The sequence below is a fragment of the Rissa tridactyla genome, chromosome 4 (genome assembly GCF_028500815.1).
Source record: "Rissa tridactyla isolate bRisTri1 chromosome 4, bRisTri1.patW.cur.20221130, whole genome shotgun sequence".
NCBI classification, from domain to species: Eukaryota; Metazoa; Chordata; class Aves; order Charadriiformes; family Laridae; genus Rissa; species Rissa tridactyla.
Window position 1 is genome coordinate 42822152 of NC_071469.1, and position 16413 is coordinate 42838564.

The 16413-nt window shown below is 44.3% G+C and overlaps 1 protein-coding gene across 2 annotated transcripts in view; it reads left to right on the top strand.

The window, feature by feature from the left end:
• RGS6 (regulator of G protein signaling 6) overlaps positions 1-16413 on the top strand; it is a 294403-nt gene that overhangs the window by 226910 nt on the left and 51080 nt on the right. For both annotated transcript variants that reach the window (XM_054200650.1, XM_054200651.1), the window contains exons 11-14: positions 892-990; positions 2095-2156; positions 6772-6882; positions 11811-11936. In XM_054200650.1, coding sequence (XP_054056625.1) covers positions 892-990; positions 2095-2156; positions 6772-6882; positions 11811-11936 — 398 coding nt within the window. The remainder of the gene's footprint in view (positions 1-891; positions 991-2094; positions 2157-6771; positions 6883-11810; positions 11937-16413) is intronic.

Consider the following 16413-nt stretch of genomic DNA (forward strand, 5'->3'; position numbering starts at 1 on the left):
GTGATTGGGTACAGCTGAGAAGGGCATTAAGGAGCTCTGTGTTGCAGATGTCTACTGGCTCTGCACTCCCATAAAATTAAAAGCAGTTGGCAAAAGTACCTAGGTCCCATTTTCAGAAATTATTTGGGCACAGATTTATCAGAGATGTTTACTTGCCTTAATCATTTCAAAGGCTGGATCATTAGCAAGTTGGGTGCCTTTGACTTCCAGCAAGTTATAGCTCTTTTGTGTACATATTAGTTTTGGAGGTGACACCAGACTCCTGAACTTCCACTGGAAGTTAAATTGCAGCAGAGCTATTCACACGTCTCTTATGAATGTTAAATAAAAAGCAAAAGCATTAAATGAAAGGGGAACTGATATTACTTTCAGTGCAGGCCTCTGTCCTTAAAATGAATGGCTACAAGTCAATCTGCAGGTTTTAGTTTTGAGAGGTTCCTTTGAACTTAACCCATTGACACCTGGTTAAGCTCTTTCTTCAATTTGTAGTTTTACAATACGACATTAAACCAAGCAGAAGAAAATGACATAGGATTAGGTTCTTATCTTTTCTTTCTCTGCTTGGTTCACCACGATGACCATTCCCGGTGTTCATCCTACAAGCCTTGACACACACAGCCCTCAGAGCTCCTAAAAATTATCAGCTGCATTTTAACATTTAAAATAAACCCATTTCTTAACATGCCTGCAGACTTTCCAAGTGCAGGCGCCTGCAAGCACAGCCTGATCTGTAAATTTTGCTCCAGGCTGAATGATTATTGACCTGTATGGATATAAACAGTAGGAAATTGCTGGCTTGTTACCTTACTGGTTTGCATACTGCACTTTTCCTCATTGCATAACAGGGAAAAATGCCGTAATCTCTTCTGTTTGTTTATTGGTTCCTCACAGTCAGTGTATGGGGTTACAGAGGAGTCTCAGCCCCAAAGCCCTGTACATGTGCCCTCACAACCTGTACGCAAAACTACAAAAGAAGATTTCCGGAAACAAGTAAGTAGATGTCTGTATCACAACTCTCTGGGAACTGTTATCTTGGAAAAAAAACCCCACATACGAAGTTATGGAGATATCAGCAAAACCAATTCTATGCATCACCTGCCCTTGATCCTCACATACTTTATGCGAAGTAGTAAGTATTTAAAGATATATTTATATATTAATTGAGCAGTGCAGCTGTATGATGATACGTGTTATGGGTAATACTGACCTTTGAATCTAGTATTGCTCTCTCTATGGACCAGTAGACAGATTAATTTTCAGATCACTGAGGATATCTGAAAAGTGGGCAGTGACAAAGACAAGGGAAGAAGATGGCATACTGGGGCACAGGCTGGGGATGGGCAGGGAGGAAAGGCATCATTTGGTGCATGACTGTTAGACTGTACAGTCAGAACTTTTAGGGAACTGGAAAGAAGTTATTTGCACCATCACTCCAAGGAATGGCCAGCCCTCGCACAACTTTGCTCCAGCACAGGGAGCTCTCCCTCGAAATTCCTTTGCTGTAACGAGCAGCATTCACTGAATTACAGGCAGGAATCTCTAGGTTAGCATTTTAGTAAAGTTTTAAACGTTTCTTAGGCAGCTGTTTTCAGGGTGGTCTTCTGAACAAAACCTCAACACTAAATTTCTTGAGCTTTTTTCCATCATAGGCTGATGAGTACTGTGAAGTACTCATCATGAGCACATAGGCTGCAGACTACTGTTGAGAACCAGTTGATAGCAGAGTGCTAATGTGCTGTAAAACCGTTATTGGTCTTGTGATGCCAGTCAGTTTGAGAAATGGAAGAGAGGAGTGTGGTGTAAAAAGGGGATCACATTGCACCATGAGTAGTCTAGGAACCTCGGCCTCAAATATGTGCCTTTCCTACTTTTAATTATGTCTTCTGAAGCTTCCCCTGGGTCTCTGCCGTAGGAAATTGAGACTCCTGTTGGAAGCAGTTAATAAGCTTTTTCTAATACCTAGGGAAGAGTCCCATTTCCTTCTAAGTTACTTTCAAGCTGTTTGGAAAGAGAAATCAATAGTGCGTTGGGATATGATCAATGCATGCTGTAGAGCTCCTGGATTGTAAATGTCCTTGTCATCTCTCTCCTCAGATAACTTTTCTGAACGTGCAGATAGAGAGACATTGTTTAAAGATGTCCAAAGTAGCAGAAAGGTGAGTGTCCCCATTTGCATGATTTCCTCATCTCCAGTTTGGTGTTTCCAGAAACAGAGAGCGGGCAGGAATGCACAAAGGCTGGTTCCCCCTTCAATCCTTCATCAGTCCTTCCCCTTCCTTAACTGGCTGTGCTGCCTGTCTGCTGACCACTGACACTTCTGCACTCGCTCTCCTGCCACTGGCAAAAAGTAGGTGAAAAATGAGCATGCTGTTGTACTGTAAAACCAAAAGAAATATCATTCACAAAAGAAAGAACCCTTGCAGTACTTTTGTTTCCCACCCCTGCACAACCCTAGAGTTTATTTGCAGAAAAGGCATTCCTGTTTCAATTTGAAAATACCTTTTTTTTTTTTTTTTTTTTTTTTTAATGGGTGAACTCTCTGTGCTCATCTCTTGTTTTTTTGGCACAGATCTGGGGAAGAAGCTGCGTTTTCGTCTTGTTGCATATGGTGTTCGTGTCCGCGTTCATACTGGTGTTGTAGGGCCGGTTTCCGCTCCCACTTATACCTATGGAATCCTATGGGAAGTACTGAGGTTGTTCCTGGGCTACTCAAGGCAGTGTTTTAAGAGGTGGATTTCTCACAGAGGCAAATCAAGGCACAATTTGACGTGCAGAATATTTAGTTCTGGTAGGAAAGTACGAATAGGTAAAGACCAAGCTCAAATTTAATAGAGAATGACAGCTCCTTTACTTAGATTCTTGTAAGTTATGCTCTTTGGTAGGGGAATCACCGAGACAAATGTAGGGATCAGCGTGCTCTTCAGTAACATCACTTCTAGAGCAAAACTGTGTTGAACATGAGGGACCTGGTAAGGGCTGGTGCCTTGTAGAGAAATAATAGAGGAATTTAAAAACCATATGAAATGTGCTTTGCAGTGCCTGCACCTGTAATTAGCATGTGTGTACTAAACTAGGCAAATTAAATGGCGAGACCCCCAAAGTAAGTTCCTATTGGCTCATAAAGTTTAACAACTAAAGTGAAAATTTATCCAATTAAATAGAAAATATTCAGAGGCTCCTTGAAATCCTGCACGTACACTACATTGTACGATTGAAATTAGCACATTCGTATTTATGTTTTGGGCTTTCTCATTCTTTTTTATTAAGAAGATACATTTGTGCTTTACCAAAAAATGTCATTTTCTACTGAATTTACTTACAATGACCTTAATATACTGAGACAGTAATAATTTCCAGGCTGGTAATTTACAAGCAAGCAGGTCTGTTCTGCTTGAATTTTTTCTCGGTAGGTATTTATTCAATAAGATGGACTCAGTAAAACTCATTCACTTGTGAACATCGAATCCTCTCCACATAACATACCTGTTGTTATAGTTCATAAGGAGCTACTGACATTATAAATGTAACATTGTCGATGCCAAAAAAACCCTAGTAGTTTTCAGTAAAACTGGACAGAAAATTTTCCTGGTTTAAAAGGGCTCAGGCTTTTTTTTTTTGTTGTTGCTGTTGGTCCCAAACTGGAGAAGAAAATGTTGCTATCAAAACCTGTGCAAACTGATGACCAGGAGAAAAGTAAATAAGTTGAGAACAATCAAAAAGTTCTTTTCTCCTGTTTTGAAAGTTTCAGTTTGAAATTATAACGAATGAAAATCATAGAATCATAGAATCTTCATGATTGGAAAGAACCTTTGAGATCATCGAGTCCAACCATACACACACACACACACACACACACACACACACACACAACACCACAAAAAACAACCTACAATCTCTGTCACTAGAGCATGTCCTGAAGTGCCAAATCTACACATTTCTTAAATACCTCTAGGGTTGGTGACTCAACCACCTCCCTGGGCAGGCATGATATCTGTATCTTGTTAAGAGTGTTTCGTTATGTGATGACCCTGGGTGGCAGCGTTGCTGGAGGGTCCCAGGGCTCGGTGTAGAGAGTGGTGGGAAGAGCAGCTTGGATGTGGAGGGTCATGGAGCAGGCGAGAGGGAAGTAGAGGGGCTGCTGAGTCCAGCAGCTTAGCAGGTGAGGAGGAATGAATGCACATGACACAAGTCAAACAATTGCCTGAAATAAAAACCTGTGTGGCCTGAAAACCTGATGTAAAATGCTGAATGCACACGCCAGGGACAAATCTCTGCTTAAGGAGGTGCTGTTATTAGCAAGTCACTTTTCAGGCTGGATGCTGCTTTTGGGACTAGTTTAAGTGGCAGCGTGGCAGGTCGGGGTGCTGGAGATGACATCTCGGCACGCTTCTTTCAACAGCCAAGCCTACAGCGGCACCACCTGCCATTTTTACAGTACAGTGCAAGTGCACTTTCAGGCAGGACAAGGGCAGTCACAAGGAGGAAATAAAGCAGGGGGTGGTGGGGGAAACAGGCTGCTGTCTAATCTGTAATAGGAATTAATTTTAATAGTGATAGGCGAATCACATACATTTTCCATGAATGCATGCTATGCTATGGGGTAGCCCCTGTCCAGCTGAAGAGGAATGGAAAGGCTCTCAAAAGATTAACTCCAACTCCTTCAGTAGCTGGCATTTATTTCATTGGTTTGTTCCCCCCTGCTCCCTGTTCCCCTTCCTGGAGTAGATCTGCACCAACTGTGGGAGCAGGCATCCCTCAGCTGCTCCAGACACCTTGGAAACGGTCTTCCCCTCCTTTCTTCCACATCCTTTCTCCCCAGTTGGGACCTGCACGTTGTCAGATTTAGGACTTGGCCATGAGATTTGAGAACTATTGAGCAAAACTGTCATTATATTATACCTACTGTTTTCCCTGACTGCACTGTGCGGTGTTGGTGTGATCCCAGTACGTGTAGCATCACAGAAATGGCTGGGGAAAACTTGAGCAATCTCAGCTCCCTAGATGAAAATGTGTCACAAATCTGTGTTATCCTCTCAGCTTCCCAAGGTTTTTGTGAGGGCTCAGCAGGGCCCTTGCATTTGTGAGACAGTCGGGCTCTCAAGGCAAGCTCTGCACCCTTTGATGAATTCTTCCCACCACCTCTTCTACCAGAATTACATTGCATCACCTGAAAGGCCAAAAATCCAGGTGTGCATTTTGACAGAAATGCTTTCCCTTAGGAGTCCCCCGCCTGTAGCCTCCTTTAGACAATAAGGCAATGATTCTGCTGCTGTCATTATACTGAATCAGCAAAATGTGTTTAGCAGTTCCCCCTTGTTTTCTTTTATTTAGTTTTTTCCCCTTTTATTTTTGCTAGTACTTGTACTAGCACCTCTGATGCCTTCTTATTATTTTATTAGGAGCAATTCAAGTTTCACAGCAGATAGCTCCTGATTGATCCTTTTTGTTGGGGTGTTTTTTAACCAACCCTTTCTCTCATTGATGTCTCAGGGATTGCTGCTGTTCTCTGAAATTGGACGCTGCTCCCTCCTCCAACCCTTGACCCACAGCAGTCATGAAATGTAATTAATGAAATGAGATGAGACAGCCCTGAGTGCCCTGAGGGGCAATGGGAACCTGCTGTGGTTACAAAAGTGTATGATTTTAATGCCTCATGATAAGAGCTAGGACAAACAAAAAGAAATAATTACCGTAGAGCAGGTCAGGGGAACTTTCTGCCTTTTCTGACCCTTTGTTTCACAGGGTCTTTTCATTGTTCTGTCTTTTTGAGGTGTGGAAGACAGAGGTAAAGTTTAGCATGGACAATCACAGTGCAAGTAGATTAGTCGCTCAGTATGATGAGACTCAATTAACTTAGTTAATTACTTGGCAGACCTAGGCAAAAAAATTAAAAAGTGCCTTAGAGTATTTCCAATATAGACTAGGACAAATTTCTTTTGATTTATTTCATATATGCTGTCTTTCTTTTGTAAAAATGCGCCTCTAGCCCCAACCTCAGTGGAATTCCTGAATCACTTATGCAAGCAGACACAGTCCTTTTTCCAGGAAGCTCTTTGAATCTCATCCTAGTGAGGATTAGAGGCTATAGGTCTTATCTGACTCCTCATGAAGCAAGCCAGTATAAAGGCCAGGTGTTTTTCCAACATGCATATCATTTACTACATTCTAAGTTAATTGTTATAAAGTACTGCTGAAGTATTTTACAATAGTGACATTAGACTAAATGGTATGCCAACTTAAAAAAAAATAATCTATAGCCTGAAGCTTTCATGCTCAGGACTGTGATCTTCCAAAGACTTAAGTGTATTCTTAGCTACAGCACATGACCCTGTTTAGATGAGTTACTCATAATGCATCAAGTTAAGTGGCTGCAAAAGTCTGCAAAAACCAAAAAGGCAAGAGGGCATAGCAACATGAAACAAACGAAGAGGAGGGCATGCGCTTCATAGTCATCCCGTGGCTCTCTGGGGGAAACCCTCCCATAGTAATCCAGTCGTTGCCTCTTTGGGCTTTTTGTGAGCATCGCGACAGAGACGAGCTTGAAGAAACTACTGCAGTGAGCTGATGGGTGTTCGCAGAGAAATCCTTGCATGCACCATTCCTGGGAAAAGGGACTCCTGTAGTTTCTGCTGACCAATCCCTACAAAAATAAAAAGAAGCACACACATACACACACACACACACAAAAATAAAAATTAAAAGCTGTACCTCTCTGACACGACTGAGCATCCAGGCCCTGATTCTTTTTTTTTTCTTTCTTATATCTGTCAGTTTAATAGCCTACACAGAGCAGTATGTGGAATATGACCCCTTTATAACTCCTGCTGAGCCTTCCAATCCCTGGATAAGTGATGATGCAGCGTTGTGGGACATTGAAATGAGGTAAGAATTGGTAGTTTTAAGTAATACTGGAGTTGTCTTGCCATTTTGTTTGTATGCTCTTCCTAGTGCCCTGTTTGGGTAGGAAATTGGATGTCTGTAGCTTTACAAGATACAAATACATAGCTAAAATTTAAACAGGAGCTTATGCTTTATCACTTCTTCTGTGAATTGTTCAGCCCTTCCGCTTCCATATGATGTGATGTGTGGTACTCTGTAAGTCAGGTAACAGATGTTCTCATGCCTGTCAAGGGCAGGCACAGACTCAGGTCTACGAGTCCGCAGATACACAATACTGCTAAGAGATACTTGTTCCAGCGCATCTCCTCTGACCTTTTGAGAGCCTGCCCTCTGGTCCTCCCCCAGCTGCCGTGCTCCAGCCGTGCTCCTGTCCTGGGATCCCATGAAAGATGTCACTGGCAGAAGAGGATGGGTTATAGGGCAGTGGCCGCTATGCAGAGGTGGATTTGGCACAGGAGCCAGAGTAGTGTAGCTCATGCATAATGTGTGGGACTTGGCAGGTCAAAATTATAACAGATTGACAAAATGAGTTTGTGCCTTACCTGTTAGTGACCAAGCTCGGCTTTTCTCTGTTACGGTGTCTAATAGATGAAAAGAAGGAGGAATGACTGTAGGACCTCCAATGCCTTGCACCTCAGAAAGTTTCTCCAAAAAAACAAACCCAGCACTGCAATTAAGATTATCTTTTGGCCATCTGATTCTGCTGCAAGGGAAGTCTGGCCAGTGTCTATATTTTTTGCTATCACAGGCTATCCACAGCCCTTGTAGTGGGGCTAGAATTGTCCTGCCTGCCTCTTTCCTAGCAGTTGTTGCAGCAGGTTTGAATGACATCAGCATGCCACGTATCACCTTCGCTGCTCACTCACATCTTGTGGCCAACTACTGCAAGTGCTCAGCAGCTTCTCCTGTTGTTCAGCTGCTGCTGTTCGGCACCAAATCTGAACTGGGAGTTCACTTCTGCAAATCTTTGAAAGGAGAATGCCAAATCTAATCCTGTCTGTTCTTGAATAATAATGTAAAGTTTAAGATGCTACCAGCCTAAGCGTTCCAGGAAAAGAGCAATTTATTTCCCTGTTTAAAACCCGTGTGGTCTGGGATGTGAAAGGTGTTTTCAGCTGCTTCTCTGGTAGTCACAGAAATCCGTTAGTTCCGTAATCTCTACCCCTCTTCACAAAATTTCAGTATTTTGGGTTTCCTTTTTAGTCACGGAATCACGGAATCACGGAATCTTCAGAGTTGGAAGGGACCTCTAGAGATCATCTAGTCCAACTCCCCTGCTAGAGCAGGATTGCCTAAAGCACATCCCTCAGGGCTGCATCCAGGCGGGTCTTGAAAATCTCCAGAGAAGGGGACTCCACAACCTCCCTGGGCAGCCTGTTCCAGTGCTCTGTCACCCTCACTGTAAAGAAGTTTTTCCGTGTATTTGAACGGAACTTCCTATGTTCTAGCTTGTGCCCATTGCCCCTTGTCCTGTCACTGGGAGCCATTGAAAAGAGCCTGGCTCCGTCCTCCTTAAACCCACCCTTTAGGTACTTGTAAACATTAATCAGGTCCCCCCTCAACCTTCTCTTCTCCAGGCTAAAGAGTCCCAGCTCTTTCAGCCTTTCCTCATAAGGGAGGTGCTCCAGTCCCACAATCATCTTGGTTGCCCTTCGCTGGACTCGCTCCAGTAGTTCCCTGTCCCTCTTGAACTGGGGAGCCCAGAACTGGACACAGTACTCCAGTTGTGGCCTCACCAGTGCAGAGTAGAGGGGGAGAATGACCTCCCTCGACCTACTGGCCACAGTCTTCCCTATGCAGCCCAGGATGCCATTGGCCTTCTTGGCGACAAGGGCACACTGCTGGCTCATGGATAATTTGCTGTCTACCAGGACCCCCAGGTCCTTCTCCTCAGAGCTGCTTCCCAGCATGTCCGCCCCTAACCTATACTGGTGTTTGGCATTCTTCCTTCCCAGGTGCAGGACCCTACACTTGCTTTTGTTGAACCTCATTTGGTTCTTCTCTGCCCAGCTCTCCAGCCTGTCCAGGTCACGCTGGATGGCAGCACGGCCCTCTGGAGTGTCGGCCACCCCTCCCAGCTTGGTATCATCAGCAAACTTGCTGAGGATACACTCTGTCCCCTCATCTAGGTCATTAATGAATATATTGAACAAAATTGGTCCAAGTATTGACCCCTGAGGGACACCACTCGTTACAGGCCTCCAACTGGACTCTGTGCCGCTGATCACAACCCTCTGGGTTCTGTCACTCAGCCAGCTCTCGATCCACCTCACTGTCACCTCGTCTAGCCCATACTTCCTCAGCTTCCTAATGAGGATGTTATGGGAGACAGTGTCAAAAGCCTTGCTAAGGTCAAGGTAGATGACATCTACGGCTCTCCCCTCATCCAGCCAACCCGTTATAACATCATAGAAAGCTATCAGATTGGTCAGGCATGATTTGCCCTTGGTAAATCCATGTTGACCACTTCCAATAACTTCCTGTTCCTCTATGTGTTTGGAGACGACATCCAGAATGAGTCGCTCCATTACCTTCCCAGGGACAGAGGTGAGACTAACCGGCCTGTAGTTCCCTGGGTCCTCCTTCTTGCCTTTTTTGAAGATTGGAGTGACGTTAGCCTTCCTCCAGTCCTCAGGCACCTCTCCTGTTCCCCATGACCTTGCAAAGACAATGGAGAGTGGTCTAGCGATAACATCTGCCAGCTCTCTCAGCACTCGCGGGTGCATCCCGTCAGGGCCCATGGACTTATGAATGTCCAGCTTGGCCAAGTGGTCTCTGACCCGGTCCTCCTCAACTAAGGGAAAATCTTCCTCTCTCCGGACCTTCCCCCTTGCCTCCAGGGTATGGGATGTGTGAGGGACGGCTTTATCAGTTTCTCTCAGTTTCTCTCGTTTCCTCTATCCTCCCTAGCAGGGCTAGAACCAGATACAGCCCCTGCAAAATACTTCTCTGGAGGAACCCCAACCCACGAGGCAATCCAGGCATCCGTTATTTCTGCATCTGTTGAGGTAGCTGCAAATCCCAGAAAAGATGTCTGTGTCCCTGAAGGATACAATTAACCCAATGTCACGGCCTTCGTAGGAATTTAAAATAAATGCTTGGCTTCTGCTATGATTTCAGAGTTAAGGAAGGTGATTTTCCTGCTGATGAAAAAGAGAAAGTTGTATTGTTGGGAGATTGGAGAACAAACAGCTCTGTATTGCCATTTTATTCTCTATTGTAAGAAAACTCACTGCATCTGCATCTAGTTGCAACTTGCATGAATAATTAAATGATCCCCGAGAGCTGCAGTAGCCCTTGTGTTGCCTGCAAAGCTGCTTCCTCAGTTAGGAGAGCAGAGCCCTTGCTCAGGAAAACAAAGGGCGTCTCACTTGTAATGGTAAGGCCAGCTGCTGAGTCTGGACAGCCCTGTGCCACTGCAGTTCATCCTTCAGGGCACTCAGGACTTGGAAACGCCATGGAAAGCCTTCAGTTTTAGACAGTGCTTTGGCCTTTTTGTTTGTGCTAGAGCATTGTGCAGCACTAAGAAGAGACGCTACAGATCTCTGGGTTCGACAGGAAATTCCCTGAGCTTAGCTCGTGCATAGCTCTGCACAAACATGGTTTTTGTGTCCCTGTGTCTGGTCTGGCTCACTTAACAAGTAGGCTGGCATCTGCGCCCTTGTCCGCAGCGCTGCTGGCTCCTGAGTGAGCACAGGAGAAGCCATCCCGAGTGCTCTGCGCTTCGAGTGAGGACATGCCCATCAATTTTGCTTAGTCTTTACACCAAGAGGAAATCAAAGCGGGCATTTTATTTACCCCTTTGGCTTATTTGTCTTCAGCACAGATCGCCACTGTCCCCTAAGGCTCCAGGATTAGGAATCACTGTGGACATGACGAGACATGTAGTTTAATAGATATGTACTGTTAACAATGGCTCTACTGTCACAGATGTGAGCAGCTGAGCTGTATTTTAATGGTTGTCTCATAGTATGACGCCATCACACCAGAAGCTTTCCAACACTTTGTGAGCCCAGATTACGCTCTGATGCGGACTGTCTCGTAGGATCCTCATTGTGATTCCCAGGCACTGCCTCTCCCCATAGGCATCTCTGCAACATGTCTGGCAATTCAAACAACAGCTTATGTAAGTGGGATTGTATTAAGAAATAATTTAGGAGAAAGGCTGTTAGTGATTTTGGGTGCCTCTGCATCTCAGTGTCCCAGCTGAGACACAAAATAAGAGTCTGATTAACATGGAGGGGAGGAAGGAGGTGCTTTTTAGTCTTCCAAAACTTAGGCATCCAAAAATCAGAGGCACTGAAAAATGAAAGACCACAAACCAGTAATCATTTTTAGAAATCTTGTCCGTACTGCTTCTTAGTGAAACTGCCTTTTTTAATGCAAATGTGGAACTGAAAATCTGAAGCCAGTTCCAAGTGACCAGCCAGCACTGTGTGGGACACAAGGAGCTCACCTCACGTTCTGGAGCTCACCAGAGGCCCAGGGAACACTGCTGGCAAATTCATGCCTTGACATATAAGAAATTCCCAAGGTATAGATATATAAGATACATAATGAGTTATATAAGAAGTACATAATAAATAATCTTTCAACTGTGGTATGCTGTCCTTTATATGAAACCTACAGAAGTTACTCTGAAAATCATATAATTCACTGTCTATCTCATTTTGCCGTGTACGTAGCACCCAGATAGTACAGTTGCTTTAATGATGACCCTAGTCTTTATAGCTTTTTTTTTTTAATGTTATTTGCTAAGATTTATTTCTGCAAAATCTTGAGGAAAAAACCAGCATCTCCTCATCTGATAATCTTCCTCCCTTTGCTGCTTAGCAGAAACAGCAGCAGCTGCTCGGACAGCAGGCAGAAATGCACATTCCATCTGTTTTTTCCCTTCTCTCTCCAAACAGCAAAGAACCCAGTCAGCAGCGTGTGAAAAGATGGGGTTTCTCCATGGATGAGGTGCTGAAGGACCCAGTAGGACGAGACCAGTTCCTTCGTTTCCTGGAATCAGAATTCAGCTCAGAAAACCTCAGGTGAAATCTTTTTTGACTTGAGCTAAATGAATGGGGCTAATCCTACTGTCTTGCATAGGTGAAATACAATGCTTGTTCTGTCTTGAACTGCTAAAAACACCCGTTTGAATAAAGTTGAGAATGGCAGGATTTGGTCCCTTGCACTGCTATGGGTGCCTGTACAAGAACTATGTAAGTAATCTCAGGAGCAGTGTTTATCAGAGCCAGTGTTGTCAAGTATCATATGCAAAGGCTTGCAACGTTGCAGTAATGTGATGAGGTGTGGCATATCGCTATTAAGCCCCCTAACAATATATAAGATTTACACGTGTGTTTGTGCCAGGGGTTGTGTGAGGGAAACATAGTATGGTGATCACGTGGCTAAAAACTGTTGCAGTACTGGCACTCACTAAATCAGGTTCACAGCAGCTACTTCTCCTTCTGGCACCTCCTAACTATTTGAAAGCTTGACTCTCACCTTAATAGCACTCTCTCTGTGTGGGCATTCCAAGTACCTGGCTTCTCATGTTGAGAAGAAGACAAAACTTATGTTATGAGACATTATGTAGACACCCACGTGATCCTGCATCAGACTGAAAGTCTGTAAATCTATTATGCACAATTCTGCTACTTCAACTACAGCAGGAATAGGCAGCAGTAATAAGTTGCCATTTTTTTGGTGAACGAACACTAGGTGAAGACAAAACTTTTCCTAGAAGATCCAGCCCCTCTGGCCTGGTCCGTAACACTGCTCTAAACCCAATCTCTGGCTCTAGCACATTGCTCCAAGGTACAGAATCATTGCAGAATTGGTGAAAAGACATTGGAAATACCAAGAGCGTGCTTCATTCTGGGGTAGCAATCCTTCAGAGCATGCCTGTCTCTTCAGCCCTTCCAGCTACAAAACTAAATGCTCAACTCAGCGCCTTAGGATTCTTTAGTCACCCCTGTGTACCCGAGAACTAATGCATTCAGCCATTTTCCCGTATTGGTACCAGGTATCTTCTCACACTGACAGAGAGAGGCCTAGCTAGATGTCCCCTGTAGACCCTAAGCTAAACCCCCAGCACTGCCTACATTACAAGGATCCAAGTCCTCTGCGTGTCCTAGCATTAATTAGGATATAGCCACAGGTTTTATCATCCTTGTCTTGAATCTTAACTTTAATTCCAACGCTAACCCTGAGGTTCATTTAAGGGAAAGCAACTCTCCTGCAGTGGAGAGGGTGAGGTCCGTGGAAGAGCTCATGCATTGCTTATCCGCCAGATACAGCCAAACCACGACAGATCCCATAACAGCAGAAGCAAATATACTACAGTGAGCTCTGAGAAATTTGGGTTCCAGGGCTTATGCTTGAAACAGGGCTGGGGCAAACATTGGAATTGGGGTTCGGGCTTGCAGGCATTTAAATGCTAGCTTCATTGCTTGGTGCTGCAAAATCCAAAGAAAACAGGAGAGGGCTTGTGCCAGCCCTGAGAGGCCTCCTTGAACAGGTAGAGGTTGATACTCAGTGGGTGAGGTTATGGTTTGGAGTCTTGCCTGCACATGACAAACAGCCAGATTTAGTGCCACGTTCATCCATTTGTGCAGAAGCAGGAAGACAGTGGCTGGCAGCAGGGCAGGCTGCAGCCATGGGCCTGTGCTGAAGGCGAGGGTTTGAGTTGGTGTCAGGGGGCCAGTCTGTGCTCTTGTGTGCGGGATCCTTAACCTCGCTCCTTAAGTGAGGTACAGCAGGTCAGAGGCACTTCACAGATATCTGCAACGATCCTCACCTTCTCCTTCCCCTGCTTAGTCCTGGAGACACAGAAGGTTCCAACAGTAATGCGACTGCCCCAGCTATTCGTGGCATCCAGTAAAAAACACTTTTTTACACAATCTGAATAACAGTGCAGAGGCTTCATTGTGGTGCTCTGGTGCCATCTCGGCACATGGGTGGGTGCAGGGACCAGTTCACGAGCTTTCTTTGGGGGAAGTCCTGTTCCAGGAGGCCCAGTGGTCGTTGGCAGAGACAGACAGGGAGCTTGTGGTTTCCGTGCCTGCTCTAGGGATGAGGAAATCTGCTGTCGACTGAACATGCAGTCAGTTGGGTTTGGTGCCTTTGCTGGTAGCAGCGGGTTTGATGTTGTTCTCAGTTTACACCAGCTAAGAACTTGATTGCACAGCCTTTAAGTTTGTGTTTCATTATTTTTTTTCACTTAGAAAATCCAAATACATTACTAAAGCTTGTGAACAATTGCCACTTCAGTGCAGTCTGCTAGCCTGCGAGATCTGAAAGGGAAATCCCAGAAAGTGACTCTAGACGACATTGGAACTGACAATCATATTCATCATATTTTTCCCATCTGAGGAGAAATAGGGAAAGCGTGCCAGCAGCAAAACTGTGAAAAGTCAATGCACCTTTAAATTTGTCATTTTTAAAAATCTGAAAGTTATTACATAAGTGAGCTTGACAATTTATCACTGAACTTGTACGTGCTTACTGCATTTAAGTACAGTGGTGCTTATTTGCAATTAAATTATAGTACTGAAGTACAAAATTAATATACTGTATTGAAATACTCCTCAAATGTTTTTTTTTTCTGAAATATACCTGCAGTTGCAGGAATGAAATCCAGCAGGTTTTATGACTAGAGGGTGTCCCCCATGTTCGTCCTGCTCAAGCAGGTAGAGAAAGTTACACTGTTAGAAAGCGAGCACGTACCTTCCTCGGTCAGTCAGAGCTGCTGCTCCTGCTGACGTGCCATCTTGCTGGTTTTGAGATGTCTTGTAGCAAAGGGAGGCTGCAAATCAGGATAGAGAGGTTAAATCCCACATCCTTTTTGGAAGACACCGGTATCGTTATAGTTAATATGGTAACACTGCTGTGATTCTTATGGTATCTTTATCATGGTATTGGCTTGTGTGGTATCATTATTATCTAATTTTGTATCAGGATTAGCAAGCCTGCTTAAAGCTTTAAATAACAACAGGACATAAAGGCAGAAGCATTCATGAGGAAAACTGGAATAGGATGGATTGTTGGCAGTGGTGCTAGAGAGCAGAAAGTGGCCCTCAGGTTCACGTGTGGCAGAGAAAGCTCCTGAATTCTCATTAGGAGCGTGCGGAAGAAGGGAAAGCAACTGCTGGATGCTTAAACATGCAAGTGAAATTTAAGTTACACCAAACAGCAAGGTTGGCGTCTGTCTCACCTAAGTCGGCAGCTTGGAAGCACATGCTTTCTTCTGTATCACCCAGGCTCCCTTTAGAGTGAGAGAGGAGAAGCTGAAGAGGAGTCAGTGAATCACCAGGGAAGGATTTTTCAGCTTTAAGTGGAAACAAAACTAAAAGCACCTAACTTGCAACTGTAATGTGCCTGTCTCTCTCCACCATCTATAAGCCTGGAGAGACTGATTCAAATGACAGTGTCTGCACGGTAGACATCTACAGTTAAGTGAGATGCATCCCACCCAAACCTTGGGAAGCTGTAAGGAACTTTCTGAGGGTACAGCATCTAGCTAGAAAAATTAGATTTCAGATATCTTTTAAGGACTCTTCTCCCAGTAACTATGTAGAGATGTGGGAACTGTTGCAGTGGGGATGTGTTCTCTCATGGGAACGTCAGTATGATCTTCATTAACACTGGCAGGAGTCCCATAGGCCCCTGCGTTGTCCTCAAGGCAGATCTGAGAAAGTGAATGCTGGAAAACCCAGAAATTCCTGGTAGTGCTAGAAAAGAGATTTTGTGAAGTGTGCAGTTGAGAATGCCTTGAAATTAATGTAATTCAGCGGTATAGCAAGAGGAAGAAATTCTGCTCTTACACCCAGTGGCGCAAGTCCCAAGTCACGGGGTTGGCTGTGGTGGGGTATTTCCATATCTTCCTAGCTGAGAAAAATTGGTCCCGGTGGGGGTCTCGAGCGAGGCACTGCCAGAGATAGCAGCAGACTAGACTCGGTGACCTCCCAGGTCTCCTTCCAGCTGTGTTTCTGTGTTCTAATAAACTTGCAGGATCATGTCCACCAGTCTCCTGGGCTCGTCTGAGCTCTGTAACTTATTTATTTACTGGCTGTCCATTATTTATGTGAGAGCAGGAAAGTCAGTCAGTTGGGTATTTTTCTCTCTGTTTTTATTTTAACTCTTTTTCTTGCTTTCTTTTCTTTCTCCTCTCTGTTGCTATCTTTCATCTACAATTTGTTTTGACTCTGTTGATTTTTGAAGTGCCCAAAATACAGCAGACAAAATGCCACGCTTCAATTAAAAAAATAAAAGCCAACAGAGAGTTGTTATACATTTTTTATGACCTGGAAATCTCACGAGACATCTCGAGATTGCTGAGATGTTCATCTAACTGATGGATTGATTTATTTTTTTTTTTTTTCCCCCAACTTCAAAGAGTGTCAGCTGGAAAGAGAAACAGCTAAGTGGGAATATGGGACATGGGAATTTTACCCGAAGGGAAAGGAGGCTGCACACCTGTTTATAGACCTAAATAGAGAACACATGATGCTTTATGGGAATGCA